The sequence below is a fragment of the Tachysurus fulvidraco genome, chromosome 24, assembly GCF_022655615.1.
Source record: "Tachysurus fulvidraco isolate hzauxx_2018 chromosome 24, HZAU_PFXX_2.0, whole genome shotgun sequence".
NCBI lineage: Eukaryota > Metazoa > Chordata > Actinopteri > Siluriformes > Bagridae > Tachysurus > Tachysurus fulvidraco.
The window spans coordinates 15,922,406-15,939,785 of NC_062541.1; the positions used below are offsets into that span (position 1 = coordinate 15,922,406).

Sequence of the window (17,380 nt, forward strand, 5' to 3'; positions counted from 1 at the left end):
TCATTTTCCTTAAATAATATTTTATTTCTTTCACATGTATTTGTAAGTTCTGTACAATTCTTTGTTTATCCTCGGAGTTGCTTAAAAATAGGTGAGACGGGTTGAAAAAAGGGATTATGCCATTTAGTGCACTTAAAACCCAAGAAGAAAAAAAAAATAATTGTCCGCTGGAATTCCTTCAGTTTTTATATGGCTGAAAAAAAAAAAAAATTCGAAACGTTCCTCAAATTCATTACACAGGGTCCAGTTAAGCTTGATGTTTTGCTCTAGATCCCAATTCCTCAGTGTCAATTGAGGAGGCACATTAAAAATACTGCCACTTTCCAAGGACTGTGTCTTTGATTGCATCAACATACTGTGCAGGCACCCAGTAAACCCAGTATTGAGAGGCTTCCGTCGGACCCAGTTGAAATGCCTAGGAAAGTAAAGAAAACAAAAGTGAATGGAACATTGGGGAAACTGACAGGAAAATGTGATTTAAAAAATCAAACGAATTCATACAGTGGAGTTCTTTTAAACAACATCATGAATTTAACTCACAGCTGCTTTAAGTCATTTCTTTAAAGAACACGTTTGGCTAAATCCTGATGAAATGAAGAAATAAAACATTCCCTTTATGTATCTTGTTAAGGGGAGAAAAGAAGAAAAAAAAAGGAAAAAATAGCTGTATGTGTGAACGAGTATTTCTCATGAAATAGGGATTTTATTCGGATCAGATTTGAAATCATTTATTTGCTTGTCTTCATTATGTAGATATTATGAATTGTCATAAAAATATCCATAACGTCTTTACATTATCAAAACATAATGCTTGATTAAACGTTTCAATTCCTGTGTCCATTTAAAAAAAAAAAAAAAAGCTTTTCACTGAAAAATGTAAGAATATTTAGAAAATAGAAACCCCATTTTTTGTTACAGCAAGAAGCCAGCATGAAGCCAGAGAAGCCCCTTATATACAGTCGGGTCCATAAGTAATCAAAATGTAACTTAAGTGGAGATTTTCAGCTTTAATTCAAAAAGTTTAACAAAAATATTGCATTAACCGTATAGGAATTATAGCCATTTTCCCACAATCCCTCTATTCTCATGGGCTCAAAAGTAATTGGACAAACAAACAATTATAAATATAATGACTGTTTTTAATAATTGGACACAACTCCTATGCGATGACTAGCTGAAGTGTGGGACTCATGGACGTGACCACATGCAGGGTTTCTACTGCCTTGACTACAGAAGTCTTCAGTTGCTGTTTGGGTTTCTTTCTGCCTTTAGATTTGTCTTCAATAAGTGAAAACCAAGCTAAGTTAGGTTGACCACAGGTGACTGATTGGGTTTCTTTCACAGGTTCATTAACCATCTGTATCATGAAGAATCATCCTTTTGACAGCGTTTGACTGAATCTGAGCACACTGTAAAAAATGATTGTAAGACCAAATAAATAAAAAATATGTATTTTTTGCAAATAATAATTTTGTTAAAATGAAAACTTTAGAATATTAAGTAAAATCTATATATGTCCTTAATTTATACTTGCAAACCATTAAACATCCAACAGTCAAGTACATTTTACAGAAGATTCTTTGACAAATTTAAGCGAATTAATAGAGTACTTGTGTTCCTTTAGAAAATCAAGTTTATTTAAGTGATGAGGTATTTAAGATGACTAGGTCATTTGCGTGAGCGCGAAAAAAGAATATATCCTGCAATCAACAAACAAGGGTTTTTCCAAATGCATTTTATTTTGGAATTTTTTATTTAATGTATTTGATAATTGTGTTAACACTGAACAATTGAGCTGTCATTTAATTCTGTATATTTAATATTTGGAAATTCGAGTCTTTGATGATCTTTAGCCATATGACAATTTAACATCTCTATGTTTTACATAAAGACACGTTAGTCTTGAATGTGTTACTTTACTTGTGATATGTTTTTGTTTGATTACATTTTGTTGAGATAAAATGTTCTATAGATGTTCATGAATTCTTACGATATATATACGCATCTTCAAACCTCTAAGTTTTACAAAAGACTTTTGTTAAAAAAAAAAAAAAAGGTATTTTCGTTGTATTTTTGAGCTTTTGAGGATTTAAATTAAAGTCTGAGTAGTGGTGGCTATATATTTTGCAAGAGCTCTATATACAGTGTCAAAGTCCTCTGTAAATTCCTGTTAGCTGCAGACACGTTGCTGTGAAGCTAGCATGTTAACTTTAGAAAACAAAGCATGATGCGCTACTTAGCCTCTTTTCAGCCTGAATTAGTACACAATCTTTTAGGAGTAGGCAACTGTGTCCTTACTTGAGTGTCTGTCTCTCTCTCTCTCTCTCTCTCTTCCTTGGAGAAACACTGTTCTTTTATCTTCTATGTATGACAACACCTAACACCTTAGTTGAAATCAAAAATGTCCATGTTTGGCTAATATATACCTTTACGCTTTATAATTTCGGCCCCATGAGCACTTTAAAAAGTTAGCGACTCAAATATTCAGATTGAAATATATTTACTCGGCTCACTGTCATTCCAACATTTTTTCTTCTTTCCCTTCATCTAATTTACCCTCATCCCTCTTGTAAGGATGGCAATCGAGAAGACTTCGGTAATGATGTCATGACAATTCTTGTCCATGGAGATGAGGAGCCAGTCGTGTCAATTGTTCTAGAAGGAAGCAAGGTCCTCTGATTCGTGACTTAAATCTACAACAGTATCCATCAAATCTGAAATACACTTTTGAGGTTTTTCCAAAACTCTTTCTGGGTCTCGATGGACATAAGCTTTCTCCGAATGTCTTTGAAAACCAAGGCATTCATAGGCATTAATCTGTCTTAACCCAACTTTGTTTATACACTATTACATTGTGAGAAAATGTACAGCCTGAAACATGCAGAATGATTGTTGCTGTTAGCATTTTTACTGCTTTTATATTTTCAAGTATAAATGTATAAAGCTGGAAGAGATTATTTAAAAATAAATAGTTTGTTAAAGAAACCTGTTTTTTTTTAACGTTTAAACTATGTAAAGATAATAGAGCACTTGGCTGTGGACTTGCTTAACTTACTTAGAAGACAGGATTTATTTATTTATTTTTTTGCTCAGGTAAAGATTCTGTCCAGTCGTTGCATAGACGTGTAAAGTTTAGATGGCTTGAATAAGCAAACGTTTTATAAACAAAAATGTCATTGCACTTTACTGCAGCTTGAGCTGTTTAAATTCAGATTCTTATTTTTAAGCATCGATCTGTAAGAGCAGGTTAATTCCTTAAAATGAATAACTCGTGATTGCACATTTACCCTCACGGTACTACTTTGTCGTATTGTAACAGTGACTCGTTTTATTTAGCTTAAAATATTTAACACTGAATAAAACAAGTAAAATTTAATTAAAAGAGAAAATAGTTTTTTACTTAATTATATCAGTTAATTACATCAGATAAGTAAGTACGCTAAGTAAGTCCGCACCATAAGACGCACCTAAAAGCCTTAAATTTTCTCAAAAATCGGCCGTGCGCCTTATGTGTGCACTGAGTTCCAAAAATCTGTAAAAATGTTGTGCATTTTTTGTTCTGCACGCCTCCGGTAGGTATAACTACCGGTATGTTGCAAAACATTTGTTTCTCACTAACCATTATGCGCGCCACATTCCAGTCCAGTAGGTGGCGGTAAATGCATCTTAAGTTGGTTTGCCAATAAAAATCAGATGCTTACGAGGCACAATACAAACTACAGACTATCAGTTACGCGGTTGTAAATGGGAATAGAGCAGCGAAAGAATTCAACATCAATGTGTCTATGGTTCAGAAGTGGAGGAAGCAAGAAAATGTACTGTGCTGAGTTAAGAAGACACAGTAGATGAGAACTTTGATGGATTTGTGGGAGAAGATTGATTAAAAAATAATGCGTGTTGTTAAATAGTAGAATAAAGTTCAACTAAACTCACTGTTTTGTTTCTGTTACCTTTTTTGTAGACCGTATGTTTTAGCATGCGCCTTATGATACGCTGCGCCTTATAATACGGTGTGACTTATAATACGGTGCGCCTTATAATACGGTGGAAATGTATGGGTCAAGTACAGACATAGACCCGTAATTGACACTGTACCTTATAATCCGGTGCGCCTTATGGTGCGGAAAATACTGTAAATACTACTCAACATAATTTAACAGGCCATGTTACGTTTACTTTACTTTGTTAATTTCCTTAAGTCATTTATTTAATTTTACAAGTCACACCTGGTCATGAAACTGCTCATCTGTCCAGTTACTTTTGAGCCTGAGAAAATGTACATTTATGGCATTTAGCAGACACCCTTATATCCAGAGTGACTTACATTTTTTTCTATTTCAATTTATACAACTGAGCAATTGAGGGTTAAGGGCCTTGCTCAGGAGCCCATCAGTAGGAGCTTGATGGACGTGGGATTCGAACCTATGACCTTTCGATCAGTAGTACAACACCTTAAACTGAGCTACCACATGCCACATTCATGGAAGGACAACTGGTGAGTTATGGACACACAAGGCTACTGTGGCACAAACTACTGCAAAAAGGTAAATTCTGACTCTGATGAATTCATGAATACATTCGCCATCTTTCTCTCAAGTACTATGTAAATCCTTACTGTTTAAATGTTTACTGTTTAGATGATCCCAGATCATCCCAGACTTTTCTTTTTGTTTACTTTGTGTGTTTGGTCACGCCACCGTGATAACTTACACCAGAGAAGAACTGCTTAACATTGGGCAGTTCACTACAGACACTTTTTAGTGTTATTTATGTCTGTACTTTTTAGAGTTACAAACAGCTGGAACCAGATTTCTTGTGTGTCAACACACTTGGCCAATAAACCTGATTCTGATTCTCATGCCAGATCATGTATGTATATATGAATGTACCAAGAGCACCTTAAAAACCACAACAAATTCATGGTGTGTTTGAGAATAAATCTGATACTGATTCTTATTTTGACGGAAAGATTCAGATCACACGGAGCATCACAGTTTGCTGAGTTTCAAAGTTGCGGAGTTGCAGCACACCGTTGAAGGCACCTACAACGGACATGAGAGCATCAGAACTGGACCGTGGAGCAATGGGAGAAGGAGGCCTAGTCTGATGAATCAAGTTTTGTAAGCACGTATGAATCACCTACCCAATGAAGAGACGGCACCGGGATGCACTATGGGAAGAAGACGAGCCTGAGGAGGTGGTGTGATGCTCAGGGGCAATGTTCTGCTGGGAAACCTTGGGTCCTGCATTCATGTGGATGTTTCTTTGACACATAGCACCTACCTAAACACAGTTTTACATGAAGTTCACCCCTTCATGGTAACAGTGTCCCTAAATGGTGTTTCATCCTCTTTCAGAAGGATGATGCTCTCTGACACACTGCAATCATTGTTCAGGAACGGTTTGAGGATTACGGTAAAGTGTTCAAGATGTAAACTTGGCCTCTAAATTCCCCTTGGACAAACAAGTCAGATCCATGATGTGGTCCACGAGACGTGTCTTCTGTGTGATACGTGACAGGGAAGAGTACAAGAAGTTCTCTGGAGCACATTTTTAACAACAGTTTTGACAACGCAGCATATTTTTTAATAAATAAGGTAGAAGTACGGCGGGAAAAACTACAGAAAAAACTAAAGGCCAGACTTGGTTTTTGGTAAAAGGGCAGACTTGTTTTTCGGGGAAATGGGGGTGTGTGTGTGTGTGTGTGTGTGTGTGTCACGTAAGAAGGTATAGACGCACCTAGAGGTGCCAGGGTACATATTGAGGAGATTTCCTTTGGAGGGGGCTCTTGCCCTTGCTTGCTTTTTTGTGTTTGAACTTTTTTGGGTGGCATGGGTTCTTTTGGGTTTTTGTTTGATTACTTTTGACTTTGACATTTTTCCTTGAGCTCAGTGTTGGCTGATTGGCGGCAATAAAGAAGTTTGCTCATTCTCATCCAGGTTTGGAGAGTCTTCTCATTGTTTAATTTGTATCAATTACAGTGTAACAGTAAAGTTTAGCTTAGATAAATTGTTTAATAGTTAATGTAAATAGTTAATTTTATAGTAAATATAGTAAATTGTTAATCTAAATAGTATTCAATATTCAGCTAAAAGTGCGATTCACCCTGCGATGTGTCCACTCGGAGGTGGGCTCTGAGTTCCGACAGAGGCTTCACCTCTGAGCCTCTCTCTCTCCCTCTCTCTCCCTTTCAGTCATTACATATAGCCCATCAGATATGTTTAAAGTCTTCGACTCGTTGTAATTCATCCCAATTAATACAAAACATCTAACAAAAAGACAAAATATTACATGCTCATAGTTCTGATACCGCTGATTTCAAGAGAATGATCCAAACCCACATATTCAGGTTATTTATTTTGGAATCAAGGCTGCGATTTAAACAAAGCTTATAGTTGCAGTGTTCATAGGAACACGTTAAGTACAGTGCAAAACAGCCCAAAAAACCCACAAAGGAAACAGCTTTGTTTCACAACAGGTGCTGCCAGAATGTGGGTTTACCAAGAATCTAATGCTGCTCTACTAGCTAGAAGGGATATAAAAAAGTATACACACCCCTTCTAAAATGGCCTGTTTATAAGGGGCATGGGGCAAGAACCATTTACCATTCACATTTAACCTCATATTAAAAAGTTATTAGAATCCACCCGTCCTCAATCGGCTGATTCTGATTAACCCCAAATCTGTAGGATTATCCTGACACCTACAGTATGGGGTCCACAGAAAGGTATCAAATCTGGAGACGGGTAAGAAAGAAATTCTGAGTGATGAACATGAGGTGCCAAAGGTGACATCTCCGATGACACTGGTCCAAAATAGTCAGAAGGAAGATGGAAACTTATAAGAGAGGCTGCCAAGAGACATGGTGGCAACATTAACGGAGGTGCAGGAGTATCTGACGCCAAGTACTGGTCAATACTGGCGTATGACTACAACATGTCATGAGTCGTGGACAAAATGTTGTCAAAACAGCAAGACAGCATTCCACCCAAAGAACACTGCACTCACAGTGAAGCACGGTGGTGGCAGTACAACGGTCGGCTTCTTCAGCTGAAACTGGGGCTCTAGTCAAGAGGGAAGGAATCATGAATCGCTCCAAAGACTTCATTTAAAAGACTCAAAAAAAAGAAAGCACTAAAGGATGGACAAGCAACTCCTCCATTTGGTAATAGATGAAAACTGAAACGTTGGAACAAGGAAGGTTGGTCCATGGGTTCATGCCACTGGAGCCAAATTCTGACCCTACCGTCTGTGAGCCACAGTGGAAATTCAGATTCATCAGACCAACTTCATCAGGCTATGATTTTCTTGCCTTCAGCTGTCCTGTGCACACAGCTTTCTGCAGCTCAGCTTTCTGTTCTTGGCTGACAGAAGTGCAACATGATGTGCTCTTCTACTATTATAGTCCATTCAGATATCCATCTCAGCTTTGACCTCCTGTGTGATCTGAGAGGCTTATCTGCTCACCATGGGTGTAATGAGTGGTTATTTGAGTCACCGTAGCCTACTAATCGGCTCGAACCGGTCTGCCGGTTCTCCTCTCACATCAATAAGGCGTTTCGCCCACAGACCTGTGGCTTACTGGATGTTTATTTCCACACCATTCTGTGTAAAATCTATAGATGGTGGTGTGTGTAAATCCCAAAAGATCAGCAGGTTAAGAAATCCTCAAAACAATCATGCCACTGAGTTCATATTGTTACTGATATTTGATATGAGAATTGACTGCAGCTTCTGGTCTGCATGACATCTGTATGATTTTTGTGCACTGTCCTGCCGCGACATGATCGAGTAGCTGCATGATGTCAGTGTGGATGGAAAAGTGTTCATTATAAAGATGTCGTGATTGAACTGGTCAGTGTGTGCAAATTGGACAAACCTCAAGAACAGCGTAGGCAGAAAAGCAAACTTACCATCATATGGTAGTCCTCGTGACCTTCAATTGGCTCAGTCACAACATTTTTGATGGACCCCATCGGGATTTTTTCTGTTCTTTCTGCAAACCGAACATAAAAAGCAACGACTGAAATTAATTAACAAACAATTGTTAACCAACAAACAGTGACTTAAATAAGAAGAAAACGACGATGTCATCACCCTTTGTTCCGATCCACAGCTGATCCTGTTCCAGTTTGAAAGTGAGCCGTACTTTTCCGCCAGATTTGTTGTACATTCCAGATAAAGGCACTGTTGGTAAACGCTCCTAAACACATGAATATAAATAAATGAAGAAATGAAAGTTGGGTTCATAAGAGTTCATCAAACACCTTTAGTATTTAATACATTAAAACTTGTTAGTAAGCATAACAGCACTGCATATAATAGATAACAGTTCAACATAGATTACCTTTGCTCCTTTTACTGACGGCATAACATCCTCAGGTTTTCCTTTGTCCAACACTTTCCTATGTTGCTACAACGGGAAATGATTTATACGTTATGACAACGTTAATAGAGCGATCGAGGCTAAACCCATTATGGATATGTTTTTAGATTTATCTCTATGATCACGTGCAATTTCATAAATAAGGATTCCCACCTTTTGTCTGCACAAAGGCTCTTTTTTGTTTTCCTCAGCTTTGACTTCTTGTTGAATTACTTCCTTCGGTGTATTTACAGCTAGTACATCATTTATTGTAGACCCAACCACCATTATTTTCGCACCGTTTGTTACTTTAATTTCACGAAGTGTTTTGTCCTCTGGCAGCAGTCCTTTGTACATCACCTTCTGCATAGCGGGTGGAAGACCTACGCGAGAGAATTCACACAGTGAACAGCGACCAAAAGTCTGTGGACGCCTGACCATCACACGCTCCTGTCCCAAATTTTATAATAACCTCCATTAGATTGTGGATTGTGGCTTTCTAAGTTCTTCCGATCCGACCTTTTCAAAACCATGTCTTCATGGAGCGCTGTGCTTTGTGCACAGGTTCAAGGTCATGATGGAACAGTGTTTACGTTCCAGTGAATGGAAATTGTAACACTACAGCGTTATTATACAACAGAGACATTTTATACAATTGTGTGCTACAATCTTAGTTCCAACAATTAGGGAAAGAACCACATATCAGTGTGATGGTGAGGTGTCCACAAATCTTTAGGGCGTATAGTGTAGATAAATCTTAATGCACAAATGTATTATAGCCTCTTTCTAAACATTTGCGTAATTGTCACCAAGCAACAGTCTTATCCGTCACCACTGCAGAGAGAGTTTGCCCTGTGATCCTGAAAGGTACCGAGCTTTACCTCACACACAAATGAGAATCACTACCATTTATACTGCACATATTCGCTTTATACAAATGCACACAAAATCATCCTCAATCTGGAATTTATAGGGTTTTTTTTTTGTATTTTCCTCATGTCCTGGAGTTGCAGAGTACAAATTTTGATAATCTTGAAGACAGACATTTTTAGCAGCTTTGTAGCTTTATAAAAAACAGCAAAAACAATTACATGAATCTTATGTGAAGATCAGAACCTGCACATCATGTAAAAATGAGTAATTAGCACTGTGCTTTTTAAAGTGTGTGTGTGTGTCTGCAGAGACAAACATTAAAAATGGAATAGGTTCTGAGGTTTTGTTAGAGACACGGTGCGAACTTGTATTTCATTGTTTAAATTCATTTCTGAGGAAAAACAAGGATGAAAACTGCTATTATTTGCTGTATTCAAACCCTTGACTAAAAGTAGTCTCTTACCAGTAAGTGTGTGAATTCTCTCTTTCAGCTTAGCTCCAGTTCCATCTAAAGGTATTTTAAGATCATATTTGTTTTTGTTCCAAATAATTTTCAGTTCCACCATCTCCTTCCCCTCATCGCTTTCGTCTCCGTTACTGACAGCGGAGACCTGAGACGAGGAGGTGTTTTCTCCATCGGTGACGGCTTGTTCGACCCCTGCTGCGTCTCCTTTACAGCCTTCGTCAGACGAGACTTCTGATGCTTGGAGGCTGACTTCGGTTTCCATTTCCACTCCCTCACTTCCTGCATGATCAATGACAGATGGATGCATCAGGACAGTAAAACAGATGACTTCCAGATTCAGTATCAAAATTTGCTGAATATAAAACAATAAACGCACCACTAAGATTTGTATTTATTTAAAAATAAATAAATAAATAAATTCAGAAAGAACTTTCTAGTAAATACCTTTTAGACATTAAAAACTGATCATTATGATGATTAGTGTTTATTTAGAAAACACTGCTACAAACCAGCACTTAATGCACTTGTCATGTTATGAGGTCTTCTGTAACACTAAAACAACTGATCGTTTACATCATGATGTGTTCAAAATATACTTTTTTTGACTAATTATACACAAGCGTTCTTATTCAAAGCGACAAAGATGCTGATGCTAAATGATTAGCCTGATAGTTAAGCTAGCTAGCTAGCTAGATGACGTTAGCAAGCTAAACGCTAAACCATCTAGAAACGTCTCCATGGTAACCCGGCTAGTTAAATAAACGCCAACACAAAACCGTTCACTCACTTTGTGCCACTACGTGCTTTCTAACCAACCGTCCGGTGTTTTTATTTAGATTTCTTTATTTAATTTTAAACCTGAAACCGCCTGACTTGGTTAGCCGTTAGCATGTGAGCTAACAGAGCCCCTTAAGTTCGTTAACAGTTTTTGTTAGTGGTTCAGTTTTTCAGGTAAATTCCCTGTTTATCTACGAAAAACAATCCCGACACGTTTAAAACATGTTACAGAGACGCGACTGGATTTAACTGAATAGTCATAACGACTGCAGGTTTTCTGCATGAACCTACCATCCTGGGCCGCCATGATGATTGTGTACAATATGAGGAATGCCTGCTGGGAAAGAACGCGCTGTCATCACATGAACCACGCCGGCTTCCGTACGTGATTCCTTCGCGATTCCGAAAATCTGGAAAAATACGTTTGTTTATTTTATTATTTTTGTTCTTCATTTTGTCCGAAACAAAGCGTTCCTGTTGGTACTTAATACTCTTTATTCAAAAACGAAAACTTAACTAAAGGCAGAAAATAATTCAAAAGCTTTTTATTGTATATAGCTTGCTATAGCTAAAAGGTTGTAACTTCTATATTCATATTCACACACACACACACACACACACACACACACACACACACACACACACACACACACACACACACACACACACACACATCATGTGAGAGATCATTAGTAGTCTAATTACAAAGACACGAACTTTAAATAGTTTTAAATTGCATGCTTGGTTGATTTAGTGCTAAAATAGACAAAATCCTGACTTCATATAGAGTCTAAACTAAGACTAAATGTGTTAGTTAGAGTTCTCCTGTTTATGTCAGACTACAGTCTTAAAACCCCATCATTAATTCGGTCCTGGGAAGTTTTCCAAAAGAGCCAGTGGAGACAGACCTAAGTGATCACATGCTGGTCAGATCTGACATTCCTGCTGTGTGTGTGTGTGTGTGTGTGTGTGTGTGTGTGTGTGTGTGTGTGTGTGTGTGTGAGTGTGTGAGTGTGAGTGTGTGAGTGTGAGTGAACTTATTTAGAGTTTCCAACCAAAACCCCACTTGATCATATGTAACATTGATTAGAGTTTATTGTTTTCCTGAAATTGATCTCAGTTTTTATTAAGAGAAAAAGAGAGAAAGAGAAAGAGAGAGAGAGAGAGAGAGAGAGATGGCAGACATCAGAACATATAATGTAGTGATTCTGGGAATAGCGTTTTTGCTCGTTTTTACAGCCTTCACCACCTGTGGAAATATAGAAGTGAGTAAGACCTTTGTTAATAATCTATTCTTAATGTCATATGAATGTTTGATTATAATGTCAGATATATTATATGGGTTTGTATCATGTCAGATTTCTTCAGTTAAACTGGAGTCTATACCACGTTCATTGTGGTTAAAGAGTTCTAAAAGACAAGCTCTGACTCTAGAAAGGTTTAACAGATCATCAAATTAGCTCTGGATTTTCACAAAAGAAGGGAAAAGTTCAAAACTATAAAAGTGTGTGGATTAGTCATGTGTCAAAATACTGCAAATGTACAGTAAATCCACTTGAAACACTGCTTCATGATCAGATCAGATCTAATCTCTGTCTGATTTCTTGCTTGTTATGATGCATGTTATGTGATGTTGACTGATGCAACACAGATCATGAGATCATGTATGATAACAAGGGGCATTATCTTAATCTTAAAACAAAGTGCCATTGTTTTCTATAGAGGTTTACAGAAAGGCCATGAGTTGTTTCTTTTTGTCTGTGTTGTTTTCTTCTGATTGCATAATAAAAAAAAAATCTGATATTTTTACATATATTACATTATTGTGACCGGTGATATCTTATGTATCGTCTTAGTGTCTGTTGGTGGTCTGAAACATAATGCGGTAACCATGGAGATGTCTCACGATGTCTGGTAATGAATCTGGAGACTACTGGTTCATGATCACTAGGATGTCCACAACAGTATAGTTGCCAGTTTCTTCTTATTAAGTCATTTTCTTAATTAATGGCCACTAATAAGGAAATTGTCTAACATCATCCAGTCATCCTATTTTTGCCTTTTTGGACTCTGCACTCAGAGGACCTGGCTTTTTCCAGGCAGGGATTAAGCTTTGACTGCATGACTTGACTTCCTGAATGATCTTTGGTACTTTTCCACTCGACAATGGAGTTTATTGTTGGTTGTTTTTACGTCTGTGAGAAAGCTGTTAGTCAATCGCTGGAATCCTCCTCACATGATAGACAGGCAGACGAGGGCTTGGAGGTTACGTCTGCAGAGCCGTTCATAGACCTTTATTGTGTGATATGCCTCTTTTGATATCCTGTTGATATTTCTGTCTTTTTTTATTTTTATTTGTGTGTTTTGTGTATAGCCCTGGAGGCTGTTGTGGGTGGGATGGGTCAGGCGTGGATCCTGGTTTGTTTGTTGGTTTCTCTTTAATTTGAAATAGAAACGAGTTTAAAAAAACAAACAAAAAAAAAAAAAACGACAAAAAGCACATTTGAAAGTGACATGACATACGGTGAACCATACTCAGAATTCGTTCTCTGCATTTGACCCATCCAAAGTGCACACACACAGCAGTGAACACACACCCGGAGCAGTGGGCAGCCATTTATGCTGCGGCGCCCGGGGAGCAGTTGGGGGTGATTCGGTGCTTTGCTCAAGGGCACCTCAGTCGTGGCCGGCCCGAGACTCGAACCCACAACCTTAGGATTACGAGTCAGACTCTCTAACCATTAGGCCACGACTTTACTTCTCTGATTACAGGTAAACCAGATGTGTGTGTACATTATATTAAAACTAATAATGCATTTCTATACCAAGAGAAAAATAATAGATATGGTGAAAACCCCTTTTGTTTTCTTGAGAACATGAGAAATAAAAATATCTTCAGGCTTTTCTGGATTTCTGTAGGATCTGTGATGTTGACAGCAGATACTTACAGAGAGGATGCCTGTAGTGGTCAGTATTGGATTGAAAATAGAAAAGATTTGAAGCCACATTTTAGTAGATAGTCACGTCTGAGTCATTTTGGAGAATTTCCAAGCATGACTTAACATAAATAAGTCCTCAACTTCTAAAACGTCTTCCATCATTGCATGGAATGGCCATGTTTCAGAAATGTATCTTCATTTCCAGTGCAGTCTCTGGAGTCCCGTCGTTATTACAGTGTGTCTGTTGATATTTCACCGTGGACTAGACAAAGTGGTGTGTAGAACTCGTACATTAGAAATTTATCATCTGAAATCAGGCTGTGATTGTTGTGATATTATGGATAAAGATGGATAATGCCAAAAATGGGCAAAAGTTTGTGCACCCCTGACCATTACACTTATACGTGATTGGTAAACATCTGTTCTGTGAAGGCTTTCCACTAGATGTTGGAGTGTGTCTGTGGGGATTTGTGTTCGTTCAGGTACAAGAGCATTAGTGAGATCAGACACTGATGTTGAGCCAGGAGACTCCAGTTCCAGTTCATCCTAAAGGTGTTCAGTTGAGTTGAGGGTTGAGTTCTTGAAGTTCTTCCAGTCTAACCTTAACCTCCACAGCATGTTTTCATGGAGCTCTGGGCTTTTGTGCACAGGAGCATTGTTTTAGTGAAGGGCAATTGTAATGCTAGAGCATACAAAGACCTTCTATACAATTGTGTGGTTCCATCTTTATGGAAACAGTTTGGGGAAGATGAAAGTACAGAGGGTGTGATGATTGGGGTGCACATACTTTTAACCATATAGTGCTAAAATCTTATACAGGTGATGTTCCTATTTGGTGTGTTATGTTATGAGATGGTTGTCTCAAGGTGTCTGATGTAGCTCTGATGTATTTCTTTGGGCTGATATACTAGTTCGAGAGGATCTCTTGTCTTGATGTTCTTGATGGGATTATTTTCCAAGCTCAACGTGTTTCCATCACGTTATTTTCATTGCATTAGTAATTTGCTTCATTTCTCTTCAGCAAACTGTGGTGAAAAGTCTGGATAACGCTACGTTCAGTGGAAGCGGCTATCACAGGTAAGTAAGGTTTTATCTAACAGAGAGATGGAAATTCAGAGAGAACAGTAAAGTACTCCTTTCTTGTATCTTGTCCTGATTCCATCACTACATAGCTAAGTCTTAAGTTTATACCTCCTGCACTCTTTATTTCATTTGTTTGCATTTATTTTACTTTTTTCAGCCTTGGCATAATATATGGAGTTTTTTCGTTTGCAAATTTATTCGCTCCCTCTGTGGTAGCGGTAATCGGAGCACGGTTTAGCATGTTCATCAGCGGACTCCTATACAGGCAAGTACCACAAATTACACAATATATCCGGTAGTGCATATTTAGTATAGTACATGTTTGTTTAAAGGGGGCACGGTGGCTTAGTGGTTAGCACGTTCGACTCACACCTCCAGGGTTGGGGGTTCGATTCCCGCCTCCGCCTTGTGTGTGTGGAGTTTGCATGTTCTCCCCGTGCCTCGGGGGTTTCCTCCGGGTACTCCGGTTTCCTAACCCGGTCCAAAGACATGCATGGTAGGTTGATTGGCATCTCTGGAAAATTGTCTGTAGTGTGAGTGAATGAGAGTGTGTGTGTGCCCTGTGATGGGTTGGCACTCCGTCCAGGGTGTATCCTGCCTCGATGCCCGATGACGCCTGAGATAGGCACAGGCTCCCCGTGACCCGAGAAGTTCAGATACGTGGTAGAAAATGAATGAATGGATGAATATTTGTTTAAATATCTTATTTTTTTCTTTTATTTTCTTTTAGTGGTTATATAGCTGTATTTATTATTCCATCGACCTGGTCGTTTTATTTCACCTCGGTGCTGATTGGGATGGGAGCAGCCTGTAAGTATTCAGTGTCCTCAGGGTGTTCATTCAGCTCTGTTTACACTTTAATAATAAATCCAAAAAAAATGAAAGGGATCGTTTAGGGTTTTTAATTAGTGCTGCTACGAATAAACTATTTCACAAAGCAGATCTTTACGTCTAGTCAACAAGAGATGGCAATAACTGAATTTACACAAATGAACCAGTTCAAAAGTTTAAACACCCTTCATTCTTAACACCGTGTTTAGTGTTATCCGGATGATCGGCGACCGATTTGTTTAGGATTTGTGATAGTTATGAGTTATAGTAATCTTTTGTTTTTAGTTAGTACTACCCTTCAGAATCTATATAAGATATTTGCATCTTTCCCAGAAGTCAAAATACCAGATTAAACTTATCATCCTGTTTAAAATTTACACCCCCTGACCCACTGTCCTGGCTTTTAAAGGTGGGGTGCACGATGTTTGAAAATGCTTCAGAAAACCGAGTCGGGCTGACTAACAAAACAAAAGTGTAGCCAATGAGCAGAAAGGGGCGTGTCTTGTCAATATGCGCAGAGAGAGTGTTCATTGCGCATGTCTGACATTAGCCTTTGCCGTTAGCCCTGCCTCGAGTTCTAGGTGTTGAACATTGTCTTCCTCGTGAAACGGAGCTAAACCTTTCACGTTACAACACACAGTACTACAAAAACACATTTGTATTACCATAGTATTACTCATTGTGTTCATTTACTGATAAAAATATCCCCATCAGGTTCTGCCATAATAGTTGCCTGGGTTACGCATGTATGTGTAGGACGGAGCTATCAATACAGGGGTTACACCCATTTGGGTTAGGGTCGTGTTTGTTTTGGTGATTTCAAATGTCAACATTGGCTTTCGAACATTGTGCACCGCACCTTTAATGAATCATGTTGCCTGCTTGAGAATCAGTGATATTTTTCAAACAAAGCTTTTTTTTTTTTGCTGGAAAACCAAATTATATGCAGTACCGAGAGGAATTTTCTGAAGAACTCTGGGCGGTTTATCTTCTCAAGACAAACAAGGGACTTTCACTATCATAAAGTTTCCCTCCGTTTTTTTGTGTCCATATTCGGTATCGAGTGCCTTTGTCATGTCTCACTCCAAAGTGGTGAAGCTCATGTGAAAGTAGACACTGAGTCTAAGAAATTATATCTATATTTTCTTTTTCTTCTAATCTACTTATCAACAGGGGGGAAAGAACACGCATCTAAAACACACTCCAAGCCATCAGAGTCCTGACTCATTTTATATCAGACTGATTAAAAACGTCCCATAACCCAAATGCCAGAGTACTGTTAAAAAGTTTAATAATCAATCATTGTGATAAATTCAGTTATTATATCTTTTGGAAATATCTGTCAATCAGGGCAAGAACTAAATAAAAAAAACTACTTCTTATTATTGCTCACATTCTTACAAGGTGTATGACTGTAATGTAATGTAATGTGGCTGTAATGTGCTGAGATCATCATTTGACCTTCGTTATAGATCCTCTTTTTTTGACAAACACAGTGATACAGCCACACTGCCAGCTCTAGATGTTTGCTGTTTAATAAGTCATTAAAGGATAATCTGGTCCGATCTCAAACCAGTTGTTTGAAGCGAAATACTGGAATCCTATAATATTCATTCAGGGTCCTCAGGTTTTTCACCCTTGATTTGTTTCCGCAGTGCTTTGGACAGCTCAAGGTCGCTTTCTGGTTGGGAATTCGGACACCTCTACTATTAACAGTAACACAGCGATATTTTGGGCTTTGTTACAATGCAGGTAACCAAGACTTTGTACTGAAGGTGATTTAATAGTAACGTGAAAGTCTTTAACGATTCATAATTCAGATCCATATCTCAAGAAGTCATGTGTGAAAAAATTTCTGAACCTTATTATTTGTTAAATAATTTGTGTTGTAACCTTCATTCTTTTTCTTCCAGTATGTTGTTTGGCAACCTTTATGTTTATATAGACTGGAAAGGAAAAACTGACATATCAGGTAAGATATAAAGATCTTAAAAATCAATACAAAGTTGTTTGTATTTATTTTTTTTGTTAGCAGCCGTTTACAGT

General features: G+C 38.1%; 2 protein-coding genes across 6 annotated transcripts in view; one reads left to right on the plus strand and one right to left on the minus strand.

Moving 5' to 3' along the window:
* Positions 1 to 10,907, minus strand: ubfd1 (ubiquitin family domain containing 1). Of its 3 annotated transcripts, none has more exons than XM_027173849.2 (7): positions 10,773 to 10,907; positions 9,702 to 9,983; positions 8,540 to 8,748; positions 8,348 to 8,413; positions 8,098 to 8,203; positions 7,914 to 7,996; positions 1 to 415 (listed from the first exon to the last, which is right to left on the minus strand). In XM_027173849.2, exons 1-7 carry the CDS (start codon positions 10,786 to 10,788, stop codon positions 305 to 307), a joined length of 873 nt encoding a protein of 290 aa, XP_027029650.1. In that variant the 5' UTR covers positions 10,789 to 10,907; the 3' UTR covers positions 1 to 304. The 3 variants fall into 3 exon arrangements, with proteins under 3 accessions (XP_027029650.1, XP_027029652.1, XP_027029651.1); XM_027173851.2 differs by lacking the exon at positions 10,773 to 10,907 and adding an exon at positions 10,492 to 10,623; XM_027173850.2 differs by lacking the exon at positions 10,773 to 10,907 and adding an exon at positions 10,149 to 10,367.
* LOC113660379 (UNC93-like protein MFSD11) overlaps positions 10,741 to 17,380 on the plus strand; it is an 18,164-nt gene continuing 11,524 nt past the window's right edge. For 2 of the 3 annotated variants that reach the window (XM_027173844.2, XM_027173845.2), the window contains exons 1-6: positions 10,869 to 11,746; positions 14,442 to 14,497; positions 14,661 to 14,768; positions 15,234 to 15,313; positions 16,990 to 17,086; positions 17,248 to 17,306. In XM_027173844.2, the coding sequence (XP_027029645.1) occupies positions 11,657 to 11,746; positions 14,442 to 14,497; positions 14,661 to 14,768; positions 15,234 to 15,313; positions 16,990 to 17,086; positions 17,248 to 17,306 (490 nt within the window). In that variant the 5' untranslated portion in view covers positions 10,869 to 11,656. The other variant, XM_027173846.2, reaches the window with a different exon arrangement.

Coding starts and splice junctions, on each gene's coding strand:
- ubfd1 (XM_027173849.2), bottom strand. Junction 8,204..8,347: donor CGTCAGTAAAAGGAGCAAAG/GTAATCTATGTT, acceptor TCATGTGTTTAG/GAGCGTTTACCAACAGTGCC. Junction 416..7,913: donor ACGAGGACTACCATATGATG/GTAAGTTTGCTT, acceptor TTACTTTCCTAG/GCATTTCAACTGGGTCCGAC.